This window comes from Amblyomma americanum, chromosome 2, assembly GCF_052857255.1.
Source record: "Amblyomma americanum isolate KBUSLIRL-KWMA chromosome 2, ASM5285725v1, whole genome shotgun sequence".
Lineage (NCBI taxonomy): Eukaryota > Metazoa > Arthropoda > Arachnida > Ixodida > Ixodidae > Amblyomma > Amblyomma americanum.
Genome location: NC_135498.1, coordinates 35,726,413 through 35,750,272, shown reverse-complemented (window position 1 = coordinate 35,750,272; position 23,860 = coordinate 35,726,413). Strand labels below are relative to the sequence as shown.

The 23,860-nt window shown below is 50.4% G+C and overlaps 2 protein-coding genes across 2 annotated transcripts in view; both read right to left on the bottom strand.

The window, feature by feature from the left end:
- Positions 1–2,053: 2,053 nt before the first annotated feature.
- Positions 2,054–23,860, bottom strand: part of Ubqn (ubiquilin) — a 32,560-nt gene continuing 10,753 nt past the window's right edge. The window contains exons 9-13 of the mRNA XM_077653886.1: positions 21,804–22,138; positions 10,416–10,550; positions 6,924–7,259; positions 4,010–4,091; positions 2,054–2,946 (exon numbers count right to left, since the gene is read on the bottom strand). Coding sequence (XP_077510012.1) covers positions 2,885–2,946; positions 4,010–4,091; positions 6,924–7,259; positions 10,416–10,550; positions 21,804–22,138 — 950 coding nt within the window. The 3' untranslated portion in view covers positions 2,054–2,884. The remainder of the gene's footprint in view (positions 2,947–4,009; positions 4,092–6,923; positions 7,260–10,415; positions 10,551–21,803; positions 22,139–23,860) is intronic.
- Positions 17,383–20,379, bottom strand: LOC144120999 (uncharacterized). Its single transcript, XM_077653885.1, has one exon. The coding sequence runs from the start codon at positions 20,243–20,245 to the stop codon at positions 17,528–17,530; it is 2,718 nt and encodes a 905-aa protein (XP_077510011.1). The 5' UTR covers positions 20,246–20,379; the 3' UTR covers positions 17,383–17,527.

Sequence of the window (23,860 nt, the reverse complement as noted above, 5' to 3'; positions counted from 1 at the left end):
ATGAGGTTCTACTAGCAAGCATGTTATTTTTAGTTGCCAGTTAAGCAAGCCACATACCGAAAGCCCTTGCAGGCATTACATAGGAGGCTGGGGAAAAAATCTATAAAAGGACCATTACACACAACACATCGAATCAAAGCGCAAGAAAACATACGCAAAACACTCTGATAATCCAACAACTGGATAAAAAGTTTTTTTAGTAGATCCATGGATTTAATTTTGCTACTTCTTTTAAATGACTGCATGTATTACAGGGTTGTATGCTGTTTTTGCTGTCTAATCAAACAGTACACATTTCTGAGCCTATCATTTTTTTTTATATGGGGCCGAGTCTAGTTTGAGTTATCCACGTTAGTTGCCAAGGCCATACACAATTTTGAAAAAAAAAAGAAAAGGGCAACAACGGTTGCCTGTTTATCTTAAACTGTTCTTACAAGATGAATAGGTACTAGATTCGAAATTCGAAGCCATTTTTTCTTCATATTCATATCCAAAAATCTCAATATTCGCACACCCTTATTAATAAGCTGTTGGCAATGCGATGCTGTTGATACCTTTACATTGGAGTTTTGTAATTTTTTTCATGGTTGTGTTTGCAATCCCCTACTCTGTCTGCACACAACCAAACATCCCTCCAGGTCGTCTAGCTGGTGGCTAGACGTTTGGCCAAAGGTGTCTAAAGGTGGCGACATGGACACAATGAAGATACATTGAAACATAACTGTCACTTCCAGTCCTGGGAATTATGCAACCGGTGCTGCATATTTTCCCAACGGTACTAATGCTATCGCTGTAATAGATGTAAAAACATTGCGGTGTGCTAACCCAGGTAATTGATGATGGAACCTCTAGCCAATTGATTTTAAGTACTTGATCCTATTTATTTGAAAAATTAATGAGCTTCCAGTTCTAAATATACAATTACTAGCATATCAATCTATAGTGTTAACCTAGCTTGTTCTAGTCGATTGCTTGGCCCTATGAATCGCGTCGTCGTTCTGAAATCTCTATGGCATGTTTGGAGAGAGTCTGACTTTCGGTGGAAGTGCTCTTCAACCTTTACTGGGGCAGGAACCTTAGGCATCTAGAGGACATATATGCGTGTCCAATAGCTCGAAGTGTGACGGGTTTAACTTTGTTTGCAATGAGTTTTAAATTTTCAATCTCGCCTTTTTCATCAGCGGACGCCAGGGACACGCACAGAGATCCATGCAATCGCAGTTGATTGTGGTTTTACATTCGCCGAAAAACCCCACAGCTAACAAATGTTGACGCAACATGTCTCGTGAGAGACACAATGCGGGTAGAATATGTATTTTGCTGTACCAACGCACTTTATTAGACAGGTGGCAGCGCCCCTTTTGAAGCCTTAAAGAAAAAAAAGGGTGCAAATTCCACGAGTAAATATCACACTCCTTATTTAAACCACATTTCTAGCATAACTGCCAATTTTCCACGTTAGTCATGCCAAAAGAAGTTTCTCGAATTCAAGCATATTTTTTTGCTGCACCGTGCTAAAAGACGTTTCCATAGATAACACCAGCTGCACCGACGACGGAGCGAAGCGGCCGCAGAGTGAACGACACGCCAGGCGTGCTATCCTGCGGCTGAACCATTTGGCGGAGCGCCACAGGTATGGACGCTCCGTCCCTGTAGCTTTCTCTTCATCACCAAAAAAGTACTCATCGGCCAGTAAAGTATTGCCATTGAAATACCTCGAACGTCTACATTCTAAAGTACCAGTACAACCAAATGGATACAGAATGCACTATATGCTCTGCACTGATCCACACAATTTACGCACAAGATAGCAACACCACGAGCTCCAGAGACTACTGTACTATGTACGCTCTTTTGTACTATGAAGAACCATCGGCCGTCACTGCATCATAAAAAGAGGCGGAACCAAAGCCAATTTTATCCAAATTCCTGAACAAATTCCATGTTTCACCGCCAGGAGGCTACCCACAGCAAGTAAATGCTGAGCCCACTTTCGCAAGCCACAGCAGTAGAGTGCACCACCTACACGAAAGGAAGAGCCAGGAAGCCATCATAATGGAAAGTAATTTAATTCTCTCTATCTGAAAAACATTGCAGTCCCATTTGCACAGCCATCATCATCGTCACATTGTAACAAGCTAGGAGACTGGACAAAACAAAAACAGAAAAGTGCTTTAACAGAGGAACTCCACCCCTCCGATCCACTGCTCGCTGCACATCACTCCCCGCAAAAACACTTTTCAAATGCTACAGAGAAGAGAATCCACAGCAAGAAAGCAAAACAAGGAAAGGAATGAAGCAAAAAAAAGGAAAGAAAGAAAGAAGCAAAGAAAACATTGTACAGGCAAGCACACACACACATTTGTCATCAATCCTGAAGTTTCATGGCGTGCCTTCAGCACACGGAATGTGCCAAGGTCGCATGTGCAAGTGAGTGTTGTCTACTCGCCTTCTTTAATTTTTTTTTCGACTTTTTTCCCCTTACTTTGCCGCTCACAAAATCAAGCAGTGGTAGGAGGGCGCGCCCGAATGATATCGCTGAGCGCAACACCTGCACACCCGCCAACCACACTGGTCCTCGTTTTTTTTTTCTTCTTTGTTGAGTGGCAGACGTGGACGTGCAAACAGTTATTTATATATGTATACAAAATGAGGAGAGAGATAGAGAGAGAGGTGCATTGCGACCCCCCACGAGTCAAACAATTTAAAAAAAAAGAACAAAAGAGCGACTCCTTGGGGTCTGCCCCTCATCTGACCTCGTCCCCTCATCCCCACACAGCTGCTGTGCACTGCTGCTATCCGGACATGGCCACTCCTCCCCACCTTGGGTGAGCCCGCCCCACTGCACAGCTGTCCTCCTCTTCCGCAGCATGCTCAAGTCACCTCACTGTGACTGCAGCAACCTTTCCACAGCGGCATTGACGTCTCCGAATGTGGCAATCAAGGCTGGAAGAGAGAGAAAAGAATTCACAAGTTCTTACCCAATTATCCAATGATGCAGCCATTCACCTGAGCATTGCAAGATAAAAATAGGCCAAACCATGCAACTGTACACGAGAATCTCTTAAAAAGTGGTTATTTATTCTGCAGCAAAGCTAAAGCGAAAGTGGAAGGTGGCATATTGTTCACTTACACGAAAGGATAAAATTCACAATCTTGGGCTTTTTTTTGCAAACACACATCCACAGTCTACCACCCATCTCCCTCTCATTGATATCTCATCACCAGATTTCTCGTTGCAGCGCTCGATCACAATTCCCAGTTCTGGTACTGCATCAGACCGATTATCTATTCTCCCCGTTATATCCCTTCCTCCTCTCGATTCCAGCTAGGAACTTTCCTTCTCAACCTTCAAAAGTGTAGGACTTGCACAGATGCTGCGACAGCGCCACAACAGGGCTTCAAAGGAAAGCCCTTGGGCTCCTCACTTTTGACAGAGGCTTCACGTGGTTCCTATGAGGTGCACCCACCACAGTTTCTCAATAAAGTACGAAGTATCGGACAGGTACAGATTATGAGAGTCCAAAAATCGGTCGGCTAGAACCCAGAAATTAAAAAGCCAGAAATACAAGCTTTCAACAAGATAAACTGTGCTGCAGCTTCCGAATACCAGCCAGTCAAAATCTGGACGGTCTTGTCCACATGGTAGAACTAAAATGATGGCTAGACGGAGTTTTTGCAATTTGCAAAGTGCTACATGTATTAAAGCCAATTTGCAAACTTCCAATGGCGACTCTATCATGGAAAATGCACATCTGCGTCCTCGTTCATCTATGTACTTTGTTTGGTACATGGGGTAGTTTACAAAGCATGTTTTGTTTAATATTTAACAAACCAAGCACAAGCTGAAGTAGTAGATTAATTTTTTAAATGTGTGGAACTGATGAATGGTTTAGAGATATAACATCTTCCAATACTTAGCCCCACAGGGTAGCACACAACGTGACAAGAGAATTTAAACACAAACATTTCCCTCAAAGAGTGGACCAAATTCAGCTTAGACACCCACCTTGGAGGTTGGCCTCCCTGTTGACAAAGCCCATGGAGACTAGTTGCTCAAGCTGCGACCGGTACCGCTCCTCGGGTGGCTGCTAAAAAAAAAAAGCCAAACATTCTGCTTTAAATACGAGGTTCCGTACTCATCCCAGCACCCGCAAGCACACCCAGTGCATGCGCCATGATGAACAACATTCTCCAAAGCAACCTCTTCCACCTGTACGCTACCTCCAGGCACAGCAGACTCCCCTTAATTCAATGTTGCTTAATTTCAAGAGCTAGTTTATGGAAATTAAAAGCTTCAGCACATTCAGCATGAAGAGCTTAAAAAAGGCCTCCCTCATTAGAGCAAATTCTTGGTGCAAATTGTATTGAGAGTTGACTGTAGCCCGCTCCCCAACCCGCATGAACTGGGCGTCCTCAATTGCATAACCATGCATGGCATACCGTAACAACCCGCATACAATACGACGTTTTTTTCCCATAATTAGCATCCTAAATTTCCGCCTCGTACTATATTTGCAGATCCGGACAAAAATTTTCGAAGTTGCTCAAAGTTTTGGTTTCGTTATTTTGATGTGGCTACAGCTTGGCTTTGCTATTGGCGCGTGGCTACGGCTTGGCTCCATCACTCTCGACAAATGACGTCACGATGTCGTTTCTTTGTTGTTGATCCGTTGGGTGTGCCAGGGGGTCGTGAGCCACGCTTCATGAAGTGGACGTTTTTTTGGGAACAAGATGTCATGGTCTCGAGAACAGCACTCGGCTGCTTTCAAGCGAAAAGCGATTTTAGCTGCGGAGAAAATCGACAACAGTGCGACCGGAAGGCAGTTTGGGGTCACCGAGGGAAGCATTCGTGGATAGCAACGACAGAAAGAAGCCCACAACGAAGCTTTCGCGGCACAAAGAATGGCGCATTCCCAGAAATTGAACTTGGCCTGACAGAGTTCGTACGGCAACAGCGAGCCACGCATCTAGCTGTGAGCATGGAGCTTATGCAGGCAAAAGCTAGAGAGCTTGCAAAAGAAAAAGGGATACCGTGCTCTGCCTCCAAAGCGAGCAAGCACTGGACCCATTGCTACATGTGCTGTACTGGCGTTTCACTATGCCGGCAGACCTCGATTTCACAAAAGCTGCCTGAAGCATTCGAACAGCTGCTTGTGAGTTTTCAGCGCCATCTTATTTCTTTGCGCAAGTCAAAGAACTTTCTGTTGGGCCAAATAGGCAATGCCGATGAGAGGCCAGTTTACCTGGACATGCCATCACCCCTCACCGTGCACGAGAAGGGGTCTAAAGAAGTTAGCGTCCGGTCCACTGGCAACGAGAAGTCGCGAGTTAGTCATGTTATCGTGCACGACAGATGGCCGCAAGCTCTCCCTCATGAGATCTTCAAAAGGAAAACAATGCTGATAGGTGAAGGGCTGCCGAAAAATGTCATTGTGAGATGTCATGAGAAAGGGTGGATGAATGAGGATCTGGTCTTGGACTGGGTGAAGTCCATGTGGTGTAGGCGACCTGGTGAGCTTTTGTCTCCGCCGTCCATCCTTGTGCTGGATGCGTTTTGCTGCCATTTGGCTGACTCGGTGAAGAGGCTGCTACGCAGCACTGAACTCGTTCTGATTCCGGGTGGGATGACGTCACAAATACAGCCCCTTCATGTTTGTGTAGACAAACCCTTTAAGGACGCTGTCAAGCGGTGCTACACAGAGTGGATGCGCTCAGGTGAGCCTGCAGCGACGCCAACTGGACGGCTGAAGCGGGCTTCGCCAGCCACACTGTGCAAATGAATCGTGGACGCGTGGGCGGCCATCCCAAAAGATCTTGTGCGCCGTTCTTTTAAAAACTGCGGCATCTCGAATGCCCTCGATGGCACGGAAAATGAGTACTTTTGGGGTGATTTGTCGGGCAAAGAAATGCCCGAAGAAAGCGCTGCTGAAGATGAAAGTGATTGAAGTGCGGAATGCGATTTGAATAAATGTCCTCTCTGAGCTTTCGTCACTCGTATTACATATACGCGGGCAAAAATTTCTTTTTCCATTTCGCGCCTCTAAAACTTCAGCTTGTATTATATTCGTGTTCATATCATACACGGGTTTTTATGGAATTCTGTTGAGTACTGCCCCAGTCTTTTCTTTTTCCTAGCATGGGCAGATTACCGCCAACCATCGTAGTGTGGTCAAAAGAGCACTGTCCAAAATGGCAGACACAAAGCCATTATAAAAATATCTTTTCAGCAGACAATTACTCAATGTACAATAGGGAAGCGGGATTCGGAACATAAAATGCAAAAGAGCCAATGAGGTCAGAATATGCTAATTTTTTTTTACTGCCAAGTAGTGCTCCTGTTGCCAGACACATAAGCAGTTTCCCACCAAAAACAGACAACTGAGAGTTTCATGTTTCAAACGAGACCAAAATGGCCCCTTCAGCCGGGCAATTTTAACTGAGAATGCTTTTGAATTTGGTCATTTTAAGCATTTTTTTTCCCGACGAAAACTTTCAAACGGATTACTTTTAAACGCAATAAATACATAATACTCAACAGGTACTTTAATATTTCATGTATGGGTTCCCCGAATGTCTAAAAAAAAGGATAAGAAAACTTTGAGAATCCATTTTTTGGTCTCTTTTTTTCGGCACCAAAGCCCCGTGTCTCCCTTAAAAAGCAATCACTGTAAAACCAGCAAGCAAGAGGAACGACAGTGTAAACAGACACAGCAGAAAGCACAATATCGGCATGATATGGAACACTTCTTTTCCAGAGAACAGCGTCTGCTCTCAGTCAATGTGATTGTGTAAACAGCCCTCAGTAAGTTCTTGGTCGCACTTTTATCCAGACTCCTGCCAGAGCAACGAGCAAGTGGCAGAACCAGTTGGGGCAGCACGACACTTGGGTCCCAAGACTGGAAGAGGCATGGCACACTCACGTTGCTGCCCCCCGCCTGTGCAGTGGCCATAGAGGTAATCATGCGGGCCATGAGCTGGCTGAGGGGGTCCAGGCCCTGCGGTGTGGTGGTGTTACCGCCAGCAGGGGCCGTGGTGCCGGCCGTGGTCGTGGTGCCGCTGCTGCCCGTAGTCGTAGTGGTGGCCGTGGTCGTGCTTCCCGCAGTCTCTGTGGTGGCTGTCGTGCTGCTGGTTGTGGAGCTGGTCGTGGTTGCGCCTGTGGTTGTACCAGCGCCCAGGCCGGTGCCCACCGATGGGGGAAACATGGTGGGGGCCACACGGTGCAGCTGCTCCATGCCCTGCTGGATCTGCATCATGGCCTAAACATAAGAGAGACCAAAGGCGGGCTGGTTACTCTGCAGTTCTCCACTGGCAACTTTTGGAGATATGCTGGTAAGGGTTCCCCAGTGTGTCGATTTGACCCCCCCCCCCCCCCCCCCCGCCTCATTACTTGGTTTGCCTAACCCAGCTTAGCTTAGCAGTTTGGCATGCACATCACCCGTCATAGGACATGAGGTGTCAAAAAGCAACGGCCCCTGCCTAGGCATGTGCGAACTGTTATTTTTTTTGTGAAGCAAATTCGAAGTGAGCAGTAATTTTCTCTGATAACTTTGACATTAATAATTCAAATACTTCTGGCACACAAACGTCAAATTGCACAATAGGCACGTTCAAGATCTAATATTTTTTAAACACACAAGGATATTAAGGTAGAACACTGCTATAGTAAACTCTGATATAGTGAAGTGAAACTGCGGACCGACCCATTTCGCCTTTCACAGATGATTGTAGTACCGCATTTACTCGCATAATGCTCGCACTCGTGTAATGCTCGCACCCCCCACATTGGCTATCAAAAATTTGAAAATTTTTTTTCCCCCGCATAATCATCGCACCCCCAAAATTACTGCCGCGAGCCGTCGACTTGTCGTAGCGATCGCCATCTATTGACTGCGGCCACAACTAACTGCCATGGTTGGGCGCGCGTGCTACTAGGCAGCGGTACTGTGCTATGATCCGCCGCTGCCGCTCATCCGCTCACCACTGCTACGCCATTTTGTGAAGGTGTCTCCAGCTCTCCGGTGTCTCGTAGGCCTCGTTTGCCTTGTTTGCGTGTTGCACCGTGCTCTTTGTGCCGCTTCGCCATGGGACGCTACGCAAGCTACACAGCTGCTTTTAAGCTAAAAGCTATTGAGTATGCGTTGGACCACGGCAACCACGCCGCCAGCAGACACTTCGGCGCCAACCAGTTTTGCGTCTGGTATTGGAGACGGCAGCACGACGAACTCAAGACGACTGGTAAGACACGCTGGGCCTTCCGTGGACCGAAGACTGGGAAATTTCCTGCCGTCGAATCCTCTTTACTGGAATATATCAAGGCTCGACGAGCGGATGGGTGTGCTGTGTCGATTGATTTGATACGGAACCAGGCGCTCGTAATCGCAAGGAAGGAGGGCATCCCGGTGCAAGACTTCCGCGCTAGTAACGGGTGGGCCACACAATTTATGCGGCGCAATGGACTCTCGCTCAGGTGGCGAACGACGCTTTGCCAGCGCCTGCCCGCAGCCTATGAAGAGAAAATAGTGGACTTCCATCGATTCGTTATCAGGATCCGGCAGGAGAAAAACTTCTTGCTCTCCCAGATAGGGAACGCGGACCAAACTCCGCTGAATTTCGATATGCCCAGCAGCAGGACAGTCGAACAGACAGGCGCTCAGACTGTGCACGTCAGGACTACAGGTGCCGAAAAACAGAGGTGCACGGTCATGCTAGGCGTGACGGCGGACGGGCGGAAGCTCCCACCGTACGTCATTTTCAAGCGGAAGACCCTCCCGAAAGGAAAGCTCCCCCCTGGTATACACATGCGCGTCCAAGAAAAGGGGTGGATGACCGCGGACCTTATGGTGGACTGGGTGAAGACTGTGTGGGGGCGGCGACCGGGAGCGCTTCTTTTTCCGTCGCTCCTCGTGCTTGATAGCTTTCGGGGCCATCTTCAAGAGTCGGTTCGGGTGAAGTTAAAGGAACTGCGCACGGATCTGGCTGTTATACCCGGCGGCCTCACATCAATGCTACAGCCTCTTGACGTATCTTTGAACAAGCCATTTAAAAATAACGTCCGGAGGCTGTACGCAGAATGGTTGGCCGAAGGTGAACATGCTCCGACGCCGGGTGGCAAGATCAAAAGAGTGTCCGTGGAGCTGCTGTGCAGCTGGGTATCAGAGGCATGAGGGATGATTGATGTAAACATGGTGGCCAGAAGCTTCAAGAAAACAGGAATTTCGAACGCCCTGGATGCGACCGAGGACCACCTGGTGTGGGACGACGAAGAAGCATCGGAAGATGAAGAAACCATCGATTCCAGTGTCGACACGGACTCTGATGAAGAGTAGAATTGCCTGCAGGACGTACGCAACGCGAGTACTGACGGGGAGGTTGCGCGCGGCAAATAAAGTGCTTTAACAGCTAGAGCTTACGTTCACCCTGTACTTTCATAACGAAGGTAAGTTACGCTTGAAAGTAATGTTTTCGTTATATTTACAATTGCGGACCTGACAATCCTGATCTTGCACCCATTCATCTTTGCATTTAACACTCCGAAACATTTGCTTGAAAATTTTTCCCACATAATTATCGCACCCCCAAACTTCGCGTTGATTTTCAGGGAAAAAAAGTGCGAGGATTACGCGAGTAAATACGGTACTCATGTAATCCTCGCACTTTTTTTCCCTGAAAATCAAAGGTACAGACTCTGCTGGCTGGCGGCAAAGCTCCGAAACAAACTACACGGCCAGACTTTCAGGCTAGCGACGGGAGGCCTGCCGATCATCAACACACCTGCCGTTTCGTGCACGACAGAGGGACATGGGAAACAATGTGATGTGCAGTTCAGTCCCGAGGACGAATATTTGGACTACCACTCATCAAGCAGGTCATATCTAGACCTGGCGCCACTTTTGGAGTCCGTCCGAATTAAGTGATGCCGGCCCCATGGTGTCTGGATCAACGAGCTTTAGACTCCATAGACACACATGGGCACTGGATGGAATTCTGACGGTAATCCGAATTGTCTAGATTTTCCGAATTAATTGTTATCAAATTAACTCCTTACCCCATAATATTTAGGTCAATATGTATGATTTTCTCAGTGCCAAGTGTGAACTCCACCAAGAGCTGAGCTTCATTAATCCTGGACTTTTCCGGAAGCCCAGTTGCAAAACTCCCATTCAGAAACATGGCCTGCTAGAGCCATTTCTTTGAACTCTAACAGATATTGGTGCCACCCTAGAGTTTCTGAACAATCAGAACAGTTCACATTCATTTTACCTTCACAGGCGCTATAACAGCCTGCATACTTTGAACGCTTCAGCCCATACAGTGTGCTTTATAACGAAACACGAGGCTCCTGGTGAGCTCAGCAGTTGGTATGACCAACGGATCTGAACCATCACCAATTGTAAAGAAAGCAGGGGACTTGCCTGCAACGCCTGTGGGTTGGTGATGAGCCCCTGTACCTCGGGGTTCTGAAGCTGCTGCAGAAACTGGGGCATCATGCGGCGCATCTGGTCCTGCAGCTGAGGGTTGTCCGCCAGCAGTGGGTTCGTTGCCATCATCTGCACAGCAAGAAGTTCCCAATGGATGAGCTCAGTATATAGGCACAGTTCAGTTAGAATTGATAGATAGATAGATAGATTAAAATTTATTTTCAAACGGATAAGGCGATCTACCCACCCCCGACACGCAGGTCAGGGGGCGGGTGTCGCTGCCTCAGATGCAGGCTGGGAGGTCTTGGGTCCCAGCAGCCTCTTCAGCCAGTTGGACGAGCAGGAGCTGGAGCTCAGGGCCCGAGCTGCGCAGCAGGGTCTCCCAGCTGTCTCTACTGTCTATATTGTTCGTCCCCCCGGGAGAGTACGGGCATTCCCATATTATGTGGTCAAGGGTCCGTATCGCGCCACAAAGACTGCATTTACCGCTCCTGGCCTCGGGGAACATGTGGTTCGCCATAAACGGGTGCGGGTACGCGTACGCGTAAGTTTGCAGTCGCCTCCATGCGACTGCTTGCCTGTTGTCTAATTTTGGATCTGGGCGGGGGTACCAGTTGTGGGGACCTGCCCTGCAGCCCCGGGAGCCGGGTCCAGATGTGGGGTTGAATTGGGGAGATAGGTACTTTCTCCCCACTCAATCGCGGCTGACACGGTTCAAAGCCGCCCGGACCCCACCCCGTGATCGCGTACGCTACCGAGCGCTCGCCGACCACGGCGGGCCTTGCTCTGAGGGAACAAAGGAACGACACATTGGCTGACACAAACAGGCATTTATTGCTACAGAAACAATAACGCCAGCTAGCAACAAGGTACGCTAATGAATCAAGGACGTCCGACTCACCAGCAAGGTTCCGAGCGAATGTTCGCCCGCGCTAGGGCAAGGGATATAAACTCCGCAGGCCGGACGGGACGAGTACGGGAGCCTGTCTCCCCGTCGCTTCCTCGCCCCGTCGGCGAAGAGCGGAGCCCCGGAGCGAAGCGTCCGCCCAGGCTCATTATCCCGGCCCAAGAGAGCCCATCTCCCGCGGGCAGGCTTCAGCAGCCTCCCCCGCAGCGACGCTGGCGCCCTCTCTTGCCAGTTAATGTAACTGGCAAGGGAACGCGCTCATCCTCGGGGTACGACTGCTGCTGCACGGTGCCTCGCGGGAAAGCAAACTCAGGGGGCTGCAGGGCAGGTCCCCACATCCCCCCAACCTTAAATAGACCCACGCGCCTGAAAGTACATGCTATGGAGGAGTCTCCTTGTCTTTGAGGCACGTCTTGCAGCGGAGGTCACGCCGACAGCGTCCACGCAGACTTCCGCGGTGTTCCGAAGGCGGCGTGAAGGTCTCCGCTGGGACGACTCGTATGGCCCGCGGACTACCGTGTCCGCAGGCCCGCGAATCGAAGGCCGGTGGGAAAACTGCAGGTCAGGATCCTGCAGTAGTCGCCAGGGCAGCAGCAGCCGGAGGTGACTGCTGACTGGTCTCGCCACAGCTGCCCCGGATGGATGCGGCGAACAGGATACAGGCCGCTCCGTCGCAGCAGGTGGCAGCGAGACGATGTGCACCGGTCAGCAAGCCTGGGTGGCTCCACCGGATCTGCAAAATTGTCGAAACGCTCTCGGCGTGCCTTTAACGTAGGTCACGGGAGGGGAAACGGCATCCGCAAGGGCCTCGTGGCACAATGCCTAACTCGCTAGCAAAACGTGTCGGCGGCTGTGCAAACGCAAAGTTCGAGTGAACAAAGCCCTTTCTTGAGTTGAACGAGACTGCTCAGTTCGTGCGAGGTTACAAAAAAAAAACGGACGGGAAGCAAAGTGCGCCCCCTCTCAACGTCACGGTCCGGTGGTCATGTCTCTTTTAATGTGGTGCAGGCAGCTCCGAAAAGCCTCAGGCCTAACGACCACTCCTACAACGACCGTGACCACACCAAAGACCCGAAACGGGTTTTGTGCGCGCAGCCGCGAGGAGACATCAGCTTTGTGGGGTGGTCCTACCCCGCTCACTGCACAAAGCAGCTTCTGAGCGGTCGGCGCCCACCGTATCGGACGGTGTCGGAGCGCCCGGTGCCGAGCTGCAATACCAGCGAGCTCGTAGCGGCACCCGTGGCCCCAGGCCACCCGGCTCCCGGAGCCGCGACTCCCAGAGTCGAAAAAGAGATAGTAGAGAAAATATATACAGAAACTCGGACCACCCACGCGGCTTCCGTACTCACTCGCTTCGGGCTCGGCGACTCCGCGGGCGCTAGGCCTCGAACTCCCTCGATGCGGACCAAGTCATTCTCACGAAGAAACTCCAGGGAAAAAAAATGTGCTGAGCATGTCGAAAAGTTCAAACATGCTGCAGCGCAATACACCTCGCACTCAAGAAAGCATGCCGCAGGTCCTAGCGATCAAAATTCACTCTAGGCCTAGCACTTGTCAAGTCCGGACAAAGAGCGTTCCTCGAACCGAACCGACAGTCGTCCAATGTTCCAAGAGCAGGCCCCACGTTGGGCGCCAGATGTGGGGTTGATATGGGGAGATAAGCACTTTCTCCCCACTCAATCGCGGCTGACACGGTTCAAAGCCGCCCGGACCCCCACCCCGTGATCGCGTACGCTACCGAGCGCACGCCGACCACGGCGGGCCTTGCTCTGGGGGAACAAAGGAACGACACATTGGCTGACACAAACAGGCATTTATTGCTACAGAAACAATAACGCCAGCTAGCAACAAGGTACGCTAATGAATCAAGGACGTCCGACTCACCAGCAAGGTTCCGAGCGAATGTTCGCCCGCGCTAGGGCAAGGGATATAAACTCCGCAGGCCGGACGGGACGAGTACGGGAGCCTGTCTCCCCGTCGCTTCTTCGCCCCGTCGGCGAAGAGCGGAGCCCCGAGCGACGCGTCCTGCTCAGGCTGATTATCCCGGCCCCAAGAGACCCCATCTCCCGCGGGCGGGCTCCAGCAGTCTCCCGCGCAGCGACGCTGGCGCCCTCTCTTGCCAGTTAGTGTAACTGACAAGGGAACGCGCTCATCCTCGGGGTACGACTGCTGCTGCACGGTGCCTCGCGGGCAAGCAAACTCAGGGGGCTGCAGGGCAGGTCCCCACATCCCCCCAACCTTAAATAGACCCACGCGCCTGAAAGTACATGCTATGGAGGAGTCTCCTGGTCTTCATGTCTTTGAGGCACGTCTTGCAGCGGAGGTCACGCCGACAGCGTCCACGCAGACTTCCGCGGTATTCCGAAGGCGGCGTGAAGGTCTCCGCTGGGACGACTCGTATGGCCCGCGGACTACCGTGTCCGCAGGCCCGCGAATCGAAGGCCGGTGGGAAAACTGCAGGCCAGGATCCTGCAGTAGTCGCCAGGGCAGCAGCAGCCGGAGGTGACTGCTGACTGGTCTCGCCACAGCTGCCCCGGATGGATGCGGCGAACAGGATACAGGCCGCTCCGTCGCAGCAGGTGGCAGCGAGACGATGTGCACCGGTCAGCAAGCCTGGGTGGCTCCACCGGATCTGCAAAATTGTCGAAACGCTCTCGGCGTGCCTTTAACGTAGGTCACGGGAGGGGAAACGGCATCCGCAAGGGCCTCGTGGCACAATGCCTAACTCGCTAGCAAAACGTGTCGGCGGCTGTGCAAACGCAAAGTTCGAGTGAACAAAGCCCTTTCTTGAGTTGAACGAGACTGCTCAGTTCGTGCGAGGTTACAAAAAAAACAGACGGGCAGCAAGGTGCGCCCCCTCTCAACGTCACGGTCCGGTGGTCATGTCTCTTTTAATGTGGTGCAGGCAGCTCCGAAAAGCCTCAGGCCTAACGACCACTCCGACAACGACCGTGACCACAAGAAAGACCCGAAACGGGTTTTGTGCGCGCAGCCGCGAGGAGACATCAGCTTTGTGGGGTGGTCCTACCCCGCTCACTGCACAAAGCAGCTTCTGAGCGGTCGGCGCCCACCGTATCGGACAGTGTCGGAACGCCCGGTGCCGAGCTGCAATACCAGCGAGCTCGTAGCGGCACCCGTGGCCCCAGGCCACCCGGCTCCCGGAGCCGCGACTCCCAGAGTCGAAAAAGAGATAGTAGAGAAAATATATACAGAAACTCGGACCACCCACGCGGCTTCCGTACTCACTCGCTTCGGGCTCGGCGACTCCGCGGGCGCTAGGCCTCGTGCTCCCTCGATGCGGACCAAGTGATTCTCACGAAGAAACTCCAGGGAAAAAAAATGTGCTGAGCATGTCGAAAAGTTCAAACATGCTGCAGCGCAATACACCTCGCACTCAAGAAAGCATGCCGCAGGTCCTAGCGATCAAAATTCACTCTAGGCCTAGCACTTGTCAAGTCCGGACAAAGAGCGTTCCTCGAACCGAACCGACAGTCGTCCAATGTTCCAAGAGCAGGCCCCACGTTGGGCTGCCAGATGTGGGGTTGATATGGGGAGATAAGCACTTTCTCCCCACTCAATCGCGGCTGACACGGTTCAAAGCCGCCCGGACCCCCACCCCGTGATCGCGTACGCTACCGAGCGCACGCCGACCACGGCGGGCCTTGCTCTGGGGGAACAAAGGAACGACACATTGGCTGACACAAACAGGCATTTATTGCTACAGAAACAATAACGCCAGCTAGCAACAAGGTACGCTAATGAATCAAGGACGTCCGACTCACCAGCAAGGTTCCGAGCGAATGTTCGCCCGCGCTAGGGCAAGGGATATAAACTCCGCAGGCCGGACGGGACGAGTACGGGAGCCTGTCTCCCCGTCGCTTCTTCGCCCCGTCGGCGAAGAGCGGAGCCCCGAGCGACGCGTCCTGCTCAGGCTGATTATCCCGGCCCCAAGAGACCCCATCTCCCGCGGGCGGGCTCCAGCAGTCTCCCGCGCAGCGACGCTGGCGCCCTCTCTTGCCAGTTAGTGTAACTGACAAGGGAACGCGCTCATCCTCGGGGTACGACTGCTGCTGCACGGTGCCTCGCGGGAAAGCAAACTCAGGGGGCTGCAGGGCAGGTCCCCACACAGTCTATGCTCCAATCTATAATGCTGCGTGACCTCCCCATATTTTAGCATGCGCTCTCCGCTCCCTCGGTCATCGAGGAGCCCTGTAGCAGCTCGGCAGTAGAGATCTTGAGCCAGTTCGTGGGCCGCCTCGTTGCCGGGGGCAGCTTCGTGCACCGGAATTGAGAATTGAGGGAATATCCAAGTTTCAAATTTTAATCCCATGGTGAACAAATAGCTCAACTCAAACTTCAAGCAGCTAGCATTCACATTCATAGGTAATTCAATCTGCCGCTGTGCCTCAGCGGCTACAAAGTTTAGCTTAGCTACTGAGCCCAAAGTAGTGGTTTCATACAATTTTTGTGCCAGTGGAGCAAAATTTAAAATGATGGTACAGTTGCACACTCTGGCTCTCGAGAACTTACTACAACAAATCTGAATGACTTTCTGATGAGAAAATTACCGAAATTTTCATTCGTACGAATAGTCAAGCTTTGTGAAAAATGCAAGCCTTCTACCGAGCTTTATTTTGCAGTGCAAAGCCAAGAAAAGTGCCATGTAGCTATAAAATTGATCTGACAACGCCACTGAAGGCGGCAGTGTCCGCTGCTTTCTCCACTGTGATGTCTGGCCGCTGTAGTGAAAGCTTGTTAATTCAAACATCATTAATTCGAATTTCTGGATAATTTGAACTGTACAACTTGGTCTGTCTACGCTAATTCACCGATAATTCGAACTATGTGCCGCCGTGCCTGGACAGCAAACGCGACGAACCAAACAGCGGTCCTGCTAGGCTGCGCCACCTCTTTGGAGAAGATGCGGAGCGACTACAATAGGCCTGCTAGGTGCAAGCAAATGGTGGAGGGAGTGCTTTCTCCATGTTATCAGCAACATGGCAGCAGCAACTAGCCGTGTTAGCTTTTGCTGTTGAGCAATGGATGGCGCAACCAGTGCCAAGGTGCAGAAAACCAAGCGCACAGCAGCATCTACGGCACTCTGAAACTGAAGCCACATGGTCGAGCACAAAACTGTGACGTGCGTGAAATAAAAGAACTGGAGCTTTTTTCTACAGCTCTTTGCGTCATGTTCCATGAGAGTGGTTGCAGCCATAGCGATCAGCCTATGCACTGTGCCACAGTGCAGCGGTTTAGATATGTCGTCCATCAACAGCAATTACCACGCCAAAATGCTTCAAGATAAGATTGAAATCATACGTGAAGTTGACACCGGGCAGTATCGAAACAGGATATGGCCAGAAAGCACCCTCATTGGTTTAGCAGCTTGCGATTCAGGATCGCAAGGCTGGAAATTCAGGTGACGTACATGCAGCGGTTCTGGTGACTTTCACTTATTCAACATAAAAGGTTGTGCAACCTCTGCGACTGCCAAGTGTGAATGAGAGTCACAAAGGTTGCACTACCATTTTGGTTGAAAAGAGGCAGTCACACGCCCTTCGCAACTCCGGTGCAGCCATCCACTGTGCAAGATGGGATGTGCTGAACACAGCCTGCCTAGTCTTCAGTTCTAGGCCTTCCAATAAGTTCGGGCTTTAAGGGGGGAGGTGGGGATCGGAGTCAATTTCCTTATTTTTTGTAGTAGAGCAATGAAATTTGGCATGGCTATTGGAAAGTGTGCAGAATGACTAAATACAAAGTTTCATTGATATATCTTGAGTAGTTTTGATATTACAAATTTTTATTTGCACTCAACTTGCAGAAAGCCTGGCATGACAAAAAAACATGGTAGAAACCCACAGTTGCTTTTATGTTTTAGCAAAATGAATAGTTCATGCAGTGACATTCTCCAAATAATTTTATCACTCTTAATTTTTTTTACACAGGACAACATATCCATGTCTGAAAAATGAGGTCGTTATCGACGCGCTAATTTAGCTAAGCAGTAAAAAAATGAGATAGTTATTAAAAAATATAGGAATGTCACTGCACAGAGAATTTACTAAGAAATACAACGCAATAAACCTCATGCAAATCCGACAAGGCATAGTTGTTCTATGCTTTCTGCAAGCAGGACAGTCGGCTCAAAACTCACTTCTGAGAAAACTGGCTCTAAAGTTGCACAGCCGCCACATGTTCTTCAGAATGCCCCAGGGCTGTAATACTTGGTGTCTTTGCTTGCAGGGGTCTTCTTATGCCTTTGCTCTTTCGTTTTTTCTGCACTGCATGCTTTTCTTTTTCTTTGTTTGTCCTTCTCCTGAGCTCTCTCAAGGGCAAGGCTACCGGGTTTGATGCCCACAGACTTGCATACTTCAGTGTAGGCACGCAAGTTACCAAAGTTGTAGCGTGCAACTGCTTCATGGACTGCAGTCTCCACTGCAAACAATGAAGCATGCTGATCTTTGGAAATCATTGACCAGATGACAGAATGTAAGCTTTCTGCAGCATTCTGCGTCTTGTTGCCCTTGCAACGCTCCAGCAGTTGCGGGTCAGACAGGCGTTGGTAGACAGGTAGCAATGCCTCTGCTACACGTCTTGGTAGCTTGTACTTATGAGGCGGTGGTGGCTCCATTTTGGCCTGTGCTGACCTATGTCTGCACCAACTGTCAGGGCCAGGTGGGCACAGCTCATGATGAGGCTCGTCATCTGTAGATGTCACATGGTACAATGTGGCCATCACGGCCCTTTGCATGTCACTGACTTCGGTGTTTCTGCGCAAGGCTAAACCATAGTAATTGGTCAGTTTTTTAATTAGGTCCTGCGTAAGTCCACCTTTCCCACCCAATGGCTCCCCTTTCTTTGCTCTTGCAACCAGTGTGCGGAGTGCAGTGCCCATCCTCTTCTGCACATGGTTTATGCAGTCCTCCTTAGTCAGGGGTATGAAGCCGTATACCTCATCTTTGCAGAGTGCAAGATATGTTCGGCTGTCACCATCACATATGACATTCGTGTAGCGAAGGCCATAGCTGCTGAAAGAACGCCTGAAAAGTATTAGTGCAGCTTCCACCTCCATCTGACCTGAGGCAACATCTGTGTTTTTCTGGCACTGATGCTGCTCAATCCAAGTGCCATAGCTAGGGTCACTCTCCGCTGGTTGCTGACAGCACCCTAGGCAGAAATTTGACAGTACGGTGCAATCCAGCACAAGCCCGGTATAAAATTCGATAATACATCCTACACCAATGTGAGAGCTGTGGCCTCGTGTAAGCCAAGTGCCATCATACACAACTGTTATGTTACTTGGGCTGGATGGTTGCATCTTGCTGTAGATGTCTTTGACAGCAAGTACAGCATCTGCAAAAATGTTTTGTGCAGCTTCCTCTGCTCCAGGTTTAAACAATTTTTTTAGGTGGCCCTGATAGGTTTTTTGATGCAGCCCACGATGTGAGACGTTCATTGTGGCCCAGAAGTCGTTCAGGGCAGTGGGCCCTTTTCCAATGGTCTTGATGGCTTGCATAGCTCTTATATTGACCTCAAAAGTCCTTCCTTCAGACTTCCTTTTTGATGACCAATGTGAAGCAATAGGGCCGCAAGCACCACAGGAAAGCACCAATTTTACTGCTAGGCCCAGTTTAGTCTCGTGCTTCAATGACAACCTCTTCTTAGAGCATTTTGGGCACAGTAAAGACCCTATTATCGAATTCATTACACTAGCTTGAATTAATGTGAATTCATCTTCATCTGGGGCCGATTCTTCCTCTGTCTGCCGCGCGAACCCGAACTTGCGCTCCGTTGACGACACCGCGCGAAGTGTAGCACGGACGCTGCACGCTTGCTCCTCAGCTGCTTCCAAGGTCACAAAACGTGGTTCCAGGTGCACCTGAACGGTGCGCTTCTGTTTTGGAAAAAGCTCGCTGTCATCCCGTTGAGCTGGCATCGCATCGTCACTCGCCGCCGCAAAAACGGAACTTTGCCCGGGCCGGTGCTGCACTGCGATGTCACGGCTTGTGGACGGCGCTGGGTCCCCAGATTCACTGCCGGTCATTGATTCCGAGGGCAGGTGCACCGTTCGAACGGTGCGCTTCTGCTTAGGGAAAACTTCACCGTCATCCCGTTGAGCTGGCATCGTATCGTCACTCGCCGCCGCAAAAACGGAACTGAGTCCGGGTCGGTACTGCACTGCGATGTCACGGCTTGAGGACGGCGCCGGGCCCACAGATTCACTGCCGGTCATTGATTCCGAGGGCAGGTGCACCGTTCGAACGGTGCACTTCTGCTTAGGGAAAACTTCACCGTCATCCCGTTGAGCAGGCATCGCATCGTCACTCGCCGCCGCAAAAACGGAACTGAGTCCGGGTCGGTACTGCACTGCGATGTCACGGCTTGAGGACGGCGCCGGGCCCACAGATTCACTGCCAGTCATTGATTCCGAGGGCAGGTGCACCGTTCGAACGGTGCGCTTCTGCTTAGGGAAAACTTCGCCGTCATCCCGTTGAACCGGCACCGCACCGCCACTCGCCGCCGCAAAAACGGAACTGAGTCCGGGTCGGTACTGCACTGCGATGTCATGGCTAGCGGACGGCGCCAGGCCCCCAGATTCACTGCTGGTCGCTGATTCCAAGGGCAGGCTTGCTTCCGACGACACATCGGCGTGACTGGATATCGGAGCGGACCTCCGTTCGTGCGGTTCAGTTGCTGCTGGCCGCTTCTGTTTTGGAATAGGAGGCTTGCGCTTACGCTTCCCGTAAGCATACTTCGTCCTGTACTTCTGGCCCGTGCGACGCTCCATCGCGGGCTCACGTACGAAACCACACGCAGCAGATGAGTTGACGAAAATGCAGAACGGACAGCACGAGTTGAATCGCAAACTATCGTTTTCGCGAAGCACGCGCGCAGCAGACAACCGGAGAAGCGGCATGCCTTTCGGCAGCCAATCGCAGGGCGCGCTGAGCACCACGTGACTGGCGCGGCCAATCAGCGCCTAGCTGCGACTTCGCGGGTGCCCTCGTATTTTTCACGTCTGTGCATTTATTTTTTATCGTAGACACGTGGTTCCACTGGGAGAAGAACCGCGGTGAAGCAAGCTTTCCAGTGACACCAAACTTGCCATAGGCGGCGGTGAAGGTGCGGCGGTATCGCGCTCTGAAATCGGCCGTTTTTGCGCGGATTTTGGCCAGTTCAGTTTTTTGCGACCCGCGGTCAGAAAAATATTTTTTAGGTACGCTTAGAGACTGTTTTCGGCGGAAATTTTTTTAGCTGTGATAGAAAAGGTAATGCAGAATCCGAATCTGCCATTTTCCAAAAATCGATTTTTTCCGCGATTTTCGCGATCTGATCCCCGCGTCCCCCCTTAAAACAGAAGGTACTGGCTGTTGCGTTCTGGTAAAAACAACAGAAGGTGATGACTGTATATTTTAGAACAATAAAATAGGGTAATTTCACTACCCAACTGCTTCCCGATTGTAGTGTACCGCATATTCTGTTCAACTTCATTAGTTCGAACTTCGGTTAATTTGAACTGCATCAGCGTTCCTGTGGAGTTCAAGTAAACGAGCTTTTACTGTACAGTAGAGTCTCAGTGATACGAACCTCACGGGGTTGCGAAAAAATTCGTATCATCCAAAATTTTGTATCATCCAAACGAACAAAATTCGTATAAAGAAGCATGAAAAATGCATTCACACAGATCTGTTCATGGCTGACAAGATTTATTCACTGCTGTGCGGCCACAGCTCAGGTACGCACCGCTGCTCACTATGTGCGGTGCATACTGCACGATCGCTACTTTCGTGGTGTGCGGGCCGTGCACCCCCACACTGGGCGTTGTGTGTACCGTGCGATGGGCAATTGCGACGTTGGCAATGTGCGGCCAGCGCTTAGAGCTCGAGGGTGCGGTCGTGGCTTGCGCATTCGTATCATCCGTAGAGGCGAAGGAGAGAGTTCGGAACATCCGAAATTCTACACATCATATGCAATGCACACTGGCCGCGGAATTTCGCGAATTTGTATCATCACAAAATTCATATCAACCGGGTTTGTATCACCGAGATTCTACTGTATACAGAATGGAGTTGCAAAAGTTGTGAGCACAATTATGCCTTCTTTCAGAAGTCATGAACAGCTTTCCCACCAACTCAAAGTGACGCTAATGGTCGCAGAAGAACGGCACCAAGACAAGCAGGCATGCTGCACAATCATTTCGACAACGGGTTGCACACAGCAGTGGCTTCATTGTGATGTCTGAAATCTGGAAGACTGCTCCCAATTATTGGCTTGAAAGAGGATAAACTGCAAAAGGCTAAAATCCTGCACCAATGTTAGAGGCCATGCAATGCCTCGTGTAATTCAAATGGATTGTTCAATGCACATTTATGCATCATACCTGTAACCAGCCCTGCCCGCTAGGGATCAGGGAAGTGCTTGTCACCGCTTACGTTTCACTCACAACAAAGTGATTTCTGGGTAGCCCTCCTCACCTGACTGGCCATCTCAGGGTTGGATGCCAGGGTTTGCAGCATGTTCTGCATGTACGGGGCGCTCATCATGTTCTGCATGAGGCTGGGGTCCTCGGCTAGCTGGCGCATCACACTCTGCATGCCAGGAGTGCCAAACATGCCCCCCAGGCCGCCCAGACCACCCAGGCCGGTCCCCGCACTCCCACCACCACTGCCTGCACCGGTGGTGGAGGATCCTGTGCTGCCGCTGCCACCGGTCGTGCCGCCACCAGGTGCCCATGGGTTGGGCAGCGGGTTACGGTTCTCCGTGCCCTGTGACGACTGGTTCTGGCCCTGTGTCACGCCTGACTCGGAGTCTGCACAAGAGTAGAGAAGGGTAAATCCCACTCAGTGTCGAGAATCAGAGTAAGTGGAAGTATGCCATGCTTTGCAGTGGCCACCTAAGCATTAACATTAAAAAAGTAACCCCATTATGCATGACACCTCTGCTGTAATTTTTGCTGCACTCCTCCATGGTACAGACAAACTGAGTGCAGAGATGCTATTGAGCCACCACTCTGTAGGCCTATAGTATGGCTAAAATAAGGACCTCGAAGCCTCCAGAAAGGACACACTGTTATAGTTTCACCACAAAGTACATCGTAATTTTTGCTATATTCACTCTTGAAAGCCACTAAAATGCACTCCAAGCATCCAAGGATTAAGAGCATAACAGTGAAGTGACAAAGGAGGAATCCTGCCAACTGCCATGAAGACTTGTGCACCTGCTGAAGGATACGGTACACTGGCACACAATAACACTGTACCCTCTACACACAACTCGAAAATAGGTGTTCCTCACAGTCCGAAACACTGCGTGACCCTCCGGCAACAAGTGAAATGCATTACAAATAAAACAGCATGCAGCTACTACTCTTGCTTTGTTCCCTCAAAGGAGCATGAAGCACTTTTCTCTTCTCCAACCACACAAAACCTTCTAGCAGGGAAGAAAATTGACCAAGTTTGTAAACACAACGAGCTTCTCACAGCCTTCCACCTTGGAAATAACAACCATGCACAAGTTATTGCCGAGTTTGTTACGGCTGCCACCTCTGTGTGATTTTCCAAATGCAAATCACAGTCGAATCCCACTACAATGAAACTCTTAGGATTTGGGAAAAATTTTGCTAAAGCAAAAACTTTGTTATCATGAGATCAGACTGGAATATCGATAGACTCGACTAATCATGGACAGCTCGTGAACAATGTTTATTTCCACAAAATCCGTCAGCTTCGCTCTTTCACCATTTCGGGATTAGCACCATGGCATGATTTTCATCGTTCTCCAGAAATCTCGAACAATGGACATATTAACATAATAAATGCTCCTGCTACCTGACTACCAAAATGCCTATTTTTTTCCCCCGCGTGCGTTATAAAAGCAACCCTGTTTTCATCCTATGAGAGTTTGTACTGACACCGCACTGCACGGCAGCATTTCGGTGTCAATGAGCACGTGCTCATGTTGCATGCACATCGAAATAGATGTTTTGGACACCGAACATCTAGTGATCACAAGCAGGCGGTGCATTACCTGCAATGACATACTACATGCGGAACGCCAGAATACTGGGTGACAGTGCGGATTGGCTATGTGCTGCTTACTCACCACAGTAACTTCACAGTGATATGAACATTCACCTGATTACCGCAATGAAGAGAGCAAAAAGCAGGCCAATCAAAAGCCACCGCACACCAACAGCCATGGGTGACATGTGCGGAGTCTGAGCCATCGGCAAATCAGTCACAAGCAGTTGTGCACCAGATCGCATTGCAACATTGCTCACGCGCATCTGAACATTAATGTCTGCGGCGCCACTGAAAGTGAAAAGTCACTTCAGCGGTCGTTTTCGGTGAAACCACAACGAGATATTGAACTCAAAGGGAGTATTTAGATGCAAAAATAAAGGGGGAAGGCAGCTTACTCGCAAAAGACTTCGCAGAACCGTGCTCCAAAAATTGTTCGTTGTGGGGGGAAAATAACTGCATTGCTTTATATAATTTGCTGACATGGAGTCTGAAATATTTCGTTGTAGTGG

What these genes read in the sequence shown, in the direction of transcription:
- LOC144120999 (XM_077653885.1), bottom strand. Translation starts at nt 20,245, where the DNA reads ATGCCGCTTCTCCGGTTGTCTGCTGCGCGCGTGCTTCGCGAAAACGAT.